This window comes from Zootoca vivipara, chromosome 11 (genome assembly GCF_965207765.1).
Source record: "Zootoca vivipara chromosome 11, rZooViv2.hap1.1, whole genome shotgun sequence".
Lineage (NCBI taxonomy): Eukaryota > Metazoa > Chordata > Lepidosauria > Squamata > Lacertidae > Zootoca > Zootoca vivipara.
This window is the reverse complement of record NC_142594.1, coordinates 58,463,869-58,472,666: the sequence shown is the minus strand read 5'-3', so window position 1 is coordinate 58,472,666 and position 8,798 is coordinate 58,463,869. Positions and strand designations below refer to the sequence as shown.

General features: G+C 50.0%; 1 protein-coding gene across 1 annotated transcript; it reads right to left on the bottom strand.

Moving 5' to 3' along the window:
* Nucleotides 1-230: 230 nt before the first annotated feature.
* CIB3 (calcium and integrin binding family member 3) lies at nucleotides 231-6,359 on the bottom strand. The gene is made up of 6 exons (XM_035130263.3): nucleotides 6,309-6,359; nucleotides 5,889-5,923; nucleotides 2,988-3,099; nucleotides 2,707-2,854; nucleotides 1,495-1,690; nucleotides 231-991 (listed from the first exon to the last, which is right to left on the bottom strand). The coding sequence occupies exons 1-6, from the start codon at nucleotides 6,357-6,359 to the stop codon at nucleotides 970-972; spliced, it is 564 nt and encodes a 187-aa protein (XP_034986154.1). The 3' UTR covers nucleotides 231-969.
* Nucleotides 6,360-8,798: the final 2,439 nt, after the last annotated feature.

Here is an 8,798-nt window from a genome sequence, read left to right as displayed (position 1 = left end):
CTGAGGATCATCTAGCTCAACCCCCTGCAGTGCAGGAATAGGCAGCTGCCCCATACGGGGATCAAACCTGCAACCTTGGCATTATCAGCACCACACTCTGACAGCTGAGGTAGCCAACCAGGCCAGAAGGTCCTTGCTTGAAAAACACAGCTGCTGGACTCACCCAATTCTACTGAACAGGAATATGAAAGGGAAGTGGATTATAGGAAAAGCTTGGTATGCCAGCTTCAGCGTTTCCTTCATTTGTTGCAGGTATTTTATTTTCGGTCGAAGCAGGACTCTGTTTTTGCACCTTCACACACACACACACACACACAGACACAGAGGCTCCTGTTTCCAAAAAGTACAGGAGGGGGGGGCACAGTCTGATCTCTCCATCACATTTCATTGTTCTCTGTGACATGGAGGGGAGGATAAAGGAAAAGCAGGACATTCCGGGATCAAATCAGAAACAGGAGTGGCTTCTGTAATTCTGGGACTGTCCCTGGAAAACAGGGACACTTGGGGGGTGGGGTGCATCAGACGTATTTTGCCCCTGAATACCAGTTGCTCGGGGCCACCAGTGGGAGTGGGAGTGGGCTGTGGAGCTCACGTCTCCTTGTGGGCCTCCTAGAGGGATCTGGACAGCCACAAGGGAAGCCACACACTAGAGTGGGGGTGGTCTGACCCAGTAACAGGGTTCTTCCAATGTCCTTAGTGTTGAATTTTAATTCAAGGCTGGCTGCCTTTCTGTATGTCAGATTAAGGGGGAAATGGAAACCCAGCTGCATTGTTATATCAAGTTGGAAAGATACCCCACCATGTGTTCAGTTTATAGCGAGAGGCAAAAGGAAGCTCTGCTCCACCCCAGCCCCCCTGGCAGGAGCCCTAGGGAGGCAGCTCCAGGCCTCATCCTCTGATCCGGCTCTGGAAGAGGCGGCAGAAGCAGCAAGAGGGTTTCCGGCTCTCGGTGGGTCTCTGGAGTTTGGGTCAGATTCTGATATGAAAAGTGCTGTTGAAAAACAACAAGAATCCTTTAGCATTGGTGACCGGTGGTCAGAAAAGGACATCAGCGAAGATTGGGAGTTTAACATGCAAACAACAGCAGGTGGAAGCAGAACTCCAGGCCTCCTCGTGGCTGAGAGAGACTCCGACTAGCTTAGGAAAAAATGTGCCTCTCCTGGCTGAGACGCTTGGCAGCACAGCCAGGGCAGCCTGGGCAATGATGGGCTGCGTGAATCTGTCCTGGGGAGAGAAGGATGCCCAGGCTGAGCTCAGCAGACTGTGTCCGAGAGCAAATGCCCAGGGCATCTCACGGGGCACCTGCTTCATCGCTCTGCATGAGATGGGCAGGACGGGGGTGGATGGGAAACCTCAGGCTACTCTCACCTTGCTTGGCTTTCTTGGCACCCTCTGCTTTGAGAAAAGTCCCCCCCTCCCCGCCCGGTGCTCCTTATTCCTGAGCCCGACAGCCCAGAGGGGGAAGGAAGGCCACGGCCGGGCAGCTTCCATTACCTGAGGAAGTCAGGCGCTCGAATGATCATGTGCTGGAAGTCTTCCAGGGAGAGCTTGCCATCGTTGTCCAAGTCGGATTCCTCCATCACCTTGTTGCACACCAGGCACACCTCCTCCGGGGTCAACTCTTTGCGGGTCAGCTTGTTCACTGTCTTCTCCAGGTCGGATTTGCAGATGTAGTCATCATCGTTGAAATCTGCAGATAGAGGAGTGCGTGGGGACCTCAGGGCCGGAGCAGGGAGAAGCTTCACTGCCTCTGAACTTACGCATGGTCCCCACAGAAGGTCACCTCCCTGCTTTGGCGGGGAGAGTAGTGCCAGAGCCATAGCAGGGAGGCAAGGTTGGGGGAGGCCTGCCTATGGGGGCTGTGGTGGGGGTGTCAGTGTTGCTTCAAGCACCTGCCCTATGGAAATGTGCTTTCTATGCTCAGCTGCACAGGGGAGTCCGCTGCAGTGTTTGTGGAGCACCACAAACCACTTCCAGAGAAGATTCAGGAGCAGCATGAAGGGCCTGTCTGGCAGTGCGCTCTCCCTCTCTCCCTCTCTCCCTCTCTCCCTCTCTCTCTCTCTCTCTCACACACACACAGTGTGGAGCCTCTGCTTTTCAGTGAGATTCCCACTGCCCACTTTTGATAGATCATGGCAGGCAGAAATTCAGGAGGTGCAGTTTCCCCTGTCTCTTGATCTCTTTGCAGGTCCAGCTGCCTCTTCTCCTGCCCTGCAGCTCCCACACAAAGCCTCTTGTCTTGAAGAGCATCCGGCCAGGGCTGCCCCCAAGAGCCGCCTCTCTCCCTTCCCTATTGCTGGAGTGACTGGCAGCCAGGGAAGTTGTGTGGCAATGCTCCTCTGCAAAGAGCCCACCCCCAACTCCCAGGACCCCTCCCCTGTGGCTGCCACTCACCAAGTGGTGCACCTACATTTTGGGGGCCTGAAGCTTGAATTGTCATGGGGGGCCCTTTGCAACCAGCAATGAGGACTGAATAACCACTGTTATTTTATTCAATGGGGTTGTTCTATGACAGATCACTGACTCTCAAACTTTGGGATTGTTGAAATAAATACAATAATAATAATAATTAATCAATTTGACTCAAATCAATGCAACTCAAATTGGGGCTAGTTTTAAGCAATGTAGACTGACGTCACTTCTGGGATCCTCTGGGATTAGGAGATCAGCATGATTACTTTCATAGTAGATATTCCCCTAGCTCACCGTAGATTTTGAAGGCGTAATAAGCCTTGAGGTCCCGAGGAGCCATTTCACTCATCACCGAGAACATATCCAGGAAGTCATCTAAGGTCATGTTGCCCTCCCCATCCTCGGAGAAGACCTCAGCGATGCGCTGCCGGAAGGGGTTGTCCTGAGGAAGGAGATGGGGGTGAGAAGGAAAGGAGCCCGGCTTCAGGGCCTCCCTCCCATTCCCCCTGCGGGGCAGGTGAGACAGCTTCCCTGGGAACTGAACCCCAGGGGTTCGTGCCTGCCTCCTCCTGTACCTTCAGCTCAGGCATGCTGCCAATGAGTTCGTAGGGGAGCTTCACATTGGGCTTCTTCGTGTAATCGAGCGGGACCAGCTGAGGGGCCAGGTCACGGTACCTGTCAAACAACCTGCAAGCAAGGAAAGGAGTCTTTCTCACCTGTGGGATCCAGGACCAGGTCGTGGAGGGAGGACGTGGCTTCTCTCGTGCCTGCTGGACTGGCAGGAGTCAATCATCACTGAGCAACAGGCAAATAGTCATCCAAGATGACTTGTCCTGGTCCCAATATCAGGACAGCTCACATCTCTGGCCATCCCACCAAGCGAGGCAGAAGAAAGAGAGCATTTGGCCAAGCAGCTTTGAAGGGGCTCCTTTGCTGCTCTGTTATTTACAGTCAAATGTAAATGCCTGGAGGCAAGGAGGGGTCAGCAAACCCAAGAAGTCATCTTCTCAGCTGCTCCCTAGAGGAAGCAGCAGGCAGGGGATGTCCTCCTCCCACCAAAAAAAAAAAAAAAAAAAAAACAGGGAGAGGAAGACTGATCAAGGCTATGTTAAGAATCTAAAAATGTTAGGAGGACTCAGACTGCCGCAGAAGGGATGTGTGCGAGGGAAGAGAGGGGGCCACGGCTGGGTTGGGTTTGGGGTGATTGTCTTTGTGTGTTGCTGATAATTCTGTACATCCAGGTACTTCTTCCTTGCATCATCCCACCAATTCACAACTTGCAATCCTTGGCTCATTTCCTTACTGGTAGGTCCAGATGCCCAGACGCCATTGGATGCAGTAGGACCTACTTCCAAGTAAACGTGCATTAGCACAGGAGGCCTAAGTGATTTTGTGCTCAGTCAGTTTTAAAGGGCATTTACCTGTTTCCATTTCCTGAAACAGGACAGTGTTGGACAGTGTTTTCTTTTTTTCTTTTTTTTAGCTCATGTGATTTATTTATTTTTTTAAATTGTTTTTATTAAGGGTTTTCTTGGTTTACAAAGATAAGAGCAATTTCTCTCTTAACATTTTTACAGCTCAGTTTCGTTTGTTGAGACATTGGTGAGGGGAGGGGAAGGGTAGTAGGTGGAGGGAGGGAGGGAGGGAGGGAGGGAGGGAGGGATGGGGTGGGCTTTTTCTTGTCAGCGACGCTTGCATAGGTTCTCTGTTGTTCGCCTGTTTTCCTTTGATGGTGAGAGATGCTGGGGTTGGCCTAGGATATGGTTGTTCCTTTGTAGTTAGCTGTGGTGGTCTTTGTTTTGTTTGTAAGCAGGGGGGTGAGTGTTGTGAGTCAGGTTAACCATATTGATTCGTATGCTGTTGGTGGGTTTTTGTCATTGTCTTGTTGGGCTGTGTATGTGATAAAGGGGAACCATACTGGGGTGAAGCCATCTTCTTCTATTTTGTTGGACAGTGTTTTCGAAGCTACGAACATGAGTTTGACCAAACTGCGGGAGGCAGTGGAAGACAGGAGTGCCTGGCGTACTCTGGTCCATGGGGTCACGAAGAGTCGGACACGACTAAACGACTCAACAACAACAACAACAACAACAACAACAACAACATTTCCTGAAAGATTTTGTCTAAATGTGCTTCTTGTGTTTGCTTTTGGCATGTTGGGGTTCTTACTGCTTTGTTGTTCCAACTGTGTTGTTGGTTGCCTCGAAACAGACATTTAAAGAAGGCAGGACTATAAATCCTAACTAAGCTGGCAGTGTGATCCTTTGCCCCTCGGTGCGATTCCCTCTTGGATTTGCATGCAGAGCACTGCAGCAGAAAGAGCTCACTAGAGGGGAAGTCTGAAAAGTGGGAGCAGGAGTGAGTGAGTGGGGGGTCTCCTCCTCCTCCTCTGCCTCCTTTTTGCTTCCTTTGTTTACTTGGCAATGGGCTGTCATCAGAGAAAGTGGCAGAGAACAAAGAGGCAGAAGTTTCAAAAGGGCTCCCTATCAATAATGAATGCCTTATTCATGATACAATTATGGTCTTGGCTTCCATTCCAGACATGAAAACATGCCCATACTTAGGTTTCATCAATGCCCCTTTCACTCAGCCCGTGTCCCTTGCTACATGTCAACACAGCAAATGGCAGAGGGGAGGGGGAGTATTTCTCCTGGGCTGAGACCCCTCAGCCTGTGGGCCTTGGGTCTCCCTTCCTGGGCACTTACTCTATATGTTTATTCGCTTCATTAGTATATCACCTTTTCTTTCGGGGAGCTCAAGGCTGTGCCCATGGCTCTCCTATTCTAGCTTCATTACACCACTGTGAGGTGGGCTAGATGGATAGGGAGAGAGGGCCTGGTAGCGGGATGTGAACTCGCTTCTCCCAAGGGGCCAGTCTCAAACTCTGACCACTCCACCACATTATCTCTGCAGAGTCTCAGCTGGGGAAGCTACAGAGACCACAGGAACCAAATGGTTTGGAGTTTATTCGGGAGTATTTCGAGCCTTTTGTGGTCAGCTCCTTTCCACTTTCTCATTTGAAAATCTCAAAGTTCAAAGTTGAATAAACCTACTAAGAAGGAAGCAATGAATCCCAAGGGAGCTCTAGCACCTTCTTCTGTCTCACACACTGGATTGCCCAATGGCTCAGTTTTGTTGAGCGAGAGTCTTTAAAAGTCAATTGCCCCCCCCCCCTGATTTAGGCTTCCCTGCTGCAGGGACCCGAAACTGATCCTGCCACTTCCAGCCCCCCTCAGCTCAGCAGAGGGAATTTCCAGAGCGCGGAGCAGAAGAGCGAGCGGGGCCAGGCGCATTTTATAGCATATGGGCATCTGTGAAAGAAAAGGCACCTCCCGCCTCAGGTTGGGGAAAGGCGGGGAGAGGCAGCTCTGCTTCAGCTGCAGCCCCCACCCCCACCCCCACCCCGAGCTTTTCACAATTGATAATTCTGACGCAAGTACAGTATTTGGATTCTGTAGCGAAACGCATAATCTCACCTGAGAATTTCTTTCCGTGTGAAGAACGTTGCATCCTGAAACAGAAAATAAATTTGAAACCAGGTACAGAGGGGAGTCTGAGAAGGCTGGAGACCCCCGCCCCGGAGTGATTTCTGATCGTCTCGTAAGAATCCCCTCCTACCCACCCCTCCCCCGTACTGTGCAGACATTAGCCGTAAAAAGAAGCTCTTTGACTCCATCTACTGCTGCTGCTTATGGGCTTCGGCACGGACACGCTCCTCGCAGGGCTGCGTTCACACATGGCATTCGCACGCATGTTGCATTTCCTGCCCACACTGGCTTGTCTGCATGTTGGCTCAAAAAAGCAGCCGCTCCCGCTTCCTGCCCGGCATTAGCAAAGCTCTGGTGAGCGCGCAGGCAAGGAAGCTCCCGCCGCGCTGCGTCCGCAGGTGCTCTCACCTGATAGGCGTCCAGCTGCTCCGGAGTGAAGATGGTCTGCTTGTTACCCATCTCTGAGCCCTGGGCCCCCTCGTCCCATGGCTCCCGCTGCCCCTGAAGCTGCCTTTCGAGAGAGGCGTCTGGCTGCTGGGGAGGTTATGAAAAGCTCCAGCAATCGGGCTCTCCGGGAGTGGAGGGGATCAGGTATCGCCCGCTTGCTCTCCTCCATGGATCTCCGGATCATAATAGAGGCATTTCATCAAATCTTCAGTCCGGAGGCAGCACCAGGTTCATGTCCAGCATCACTCACCTGCTGCCTGCCGCGCGCGCCGGCCTCGGAGGGCTCAGGTTACGCCGTGGATGCCAAGGCCCGCTCCTCGCTCTCTCTGGGCGCAAGCGAAGGGGCTGCTTCGCGCGGATCATGGAGCGGCCTGGCTGCCTCCCTCCCTCCCTCCCTCCCTCCTGCTGCTGCCAGGAGGTCTCCCTGATTCCCCCTCAGCATCTCCCCAAGTGGACTGAAAGAAAAGTGGCTCTGAGCAGCCCTGCATTTGCAGCCAGCAGCCAAACATCTGGTTCGCTGAAACAGGGAATTCAAAATCTCTGAAAACCTGGAAATTCAACACGCTTATCTATCTATCTATCTATCTATCTATCTATCATCTATCTATCTATCTATCTATCTATCTATCTATCTATCTATCATCTATCATCTATCTATCTATTTCATTTAAATGTATACACCACTTGACTGTAAAAAAGAAAGAAAGCTCAAAGCGGTTAGAAAAGAATAAAACAATAAAATTATCAGTAAAGACAGTTAACAACAACTATTTAATGCATTCCAAAAAAATAAAATCAAAATCAGCGATAAACTAAAAGCAGATTAGAACCCACACCAGCAATCTCGATATCTAGCTAGGCTTTTCTAAGGTTGTTGGCAGGGGCTGAAAACACCACCTGCCTGACAGGGAGTTTCAAAGTGTAGCTGCTGCCGCACTAAAATGTTGGCTTGTTACAAATGCAGAAGTATGATGTGGGAGTTGTAACCGTGCAAGTTTTGCAGATCGAAGTGATCCAGTGGTCCTATATGGGGCATGGTGATCTCACGGCAAGGTGATTGTGGCCAAAACTTGGGGCTTGCCCAGCCTTTCTCCCCTTGCTGCCACCACTAGAAGCTGCACAGACAGACTTCTGACTGCTCAGCCTCAGGCAGATGTGGCAGCTTTGAAACACAGATGAGTGGCACAGGCAGCAGCAGCACAAGGGCGAGAGGCCGGATCCCGAGTCAGCATGGTTTGTGTTTGGAACTACAATAGTATCTGATCAGCTTCAAGCCTTTCACTTTCTTTCTTGGTTAATGAAAGCAAAGCAAATATGTTTATTTGGCTGTACGCCCATCATAAAACACAACACAACAAAACAAATCAAATAAAAACCGCAGACTCGTACAAACCACAGATAATATAACACAATTCACAGCTCACAAGGACAAATATTAACAATTCGAAAAACATATCTTGAAGGTTTAAGATTAAGATTAAAAATTTAGGCACTTAACTAAAATCAATATCTGATATCATTTAAAAAAAAATGAAATGTTAATGAAAACATTCTTGGCAACTGTTACGGAAAATCTGGGTGCGAGGCTGCTCTGCCACCCAGCTCGTTGGGCATGAGCCCGCGGTCCACTGCGGAATGAAAAGGAAGGAGTCCAGCCAGCATCCGGAGCAAAACAGCAAAGTTTATTACTGTGCAGCAGGTTCAAGCCAAGACTGAACAGCGGGAGCAGGGTTGCAAGAACTTTTAAAACTTCCCACCTAAATCCCGGAATACATTTCCAAAGCATCATTCCTACATCATAGTTACATAGCTAAACGTCAGAAAAGGGGAGGTACATACAATATTAACATACTGGTAAACAAGATTAACATAACGGTAATGGTTACAGGTAGGTAGCCGGGTTGGTCTGAGTCGAAACAAAATTAAAAAATTCCTTCAGTAGCACCTTAAAGACCAACTAAGTTTTTATTTTGGTATGAGCTTTCGTGTGTGTGTGTGCATGCACACGAAAGCTCATACCAAAATAAAAACTTAGTTGGTCTTTAAGGTGCTACTGAAGGAATTTTTTTATAAGGGTAATGGTTCAGGGCAAAAGTAAATGTGTGATAGGTACCGGGAGGAACTTCTTGAGTATCCACAGAGAAAGAACTATAAGGTCCTGGCTTTGCATGGTCTGTCACCTGGGTGGGTCTGGTGATGGGATTGTTGATGTTTGTTGTTGTTTAGTCGTTTAGTCATGTCCGACTCTTCGTGACCCCATGGACCAGAGCACGCCAGGCACTCCTGTCTTCCACTGCCTCCCGCAGTTTGGTCAAACTCATGTTTGTAGCTTCGAGAACACTGTCCAACCATCTTGTCTTCTGACGTCCCCTTCTCCTAGTGCCCTCCATCTTTCCCAACATCAGGGTCTTCTCCAAGGATTCTTCTCTTCTCATGAGGTGGCCAAAGTAT

What these genes read in the sequence shown, in the direction of transcription:
- CIB3 (XM_035130263.3), bottom strand. Translation starts at nt 6,359, where the DNA reads ATGGGTAACAAGCAGACCATCTTCACTCCGGAGCAGCTGGACGCCTAT. An exon ending in AGCAGCTGGACGCCTATCAG is followed by an intron (nt 5,924 to 6,308) that starts GTGAGAGCACCT and finishes TTTCTGTTTCAG; the next exon opens with GATGCAACGTTCTTCACACG. An exon ending in TTACGCCTTCAAAATCTACG is followed by an intron (nt 1,691 to 2,706) that starts GTGAGCTAGGGG and finishes CTCTATCTGCAG; the next exon opens with ATTTCAACGATGATGACTAC.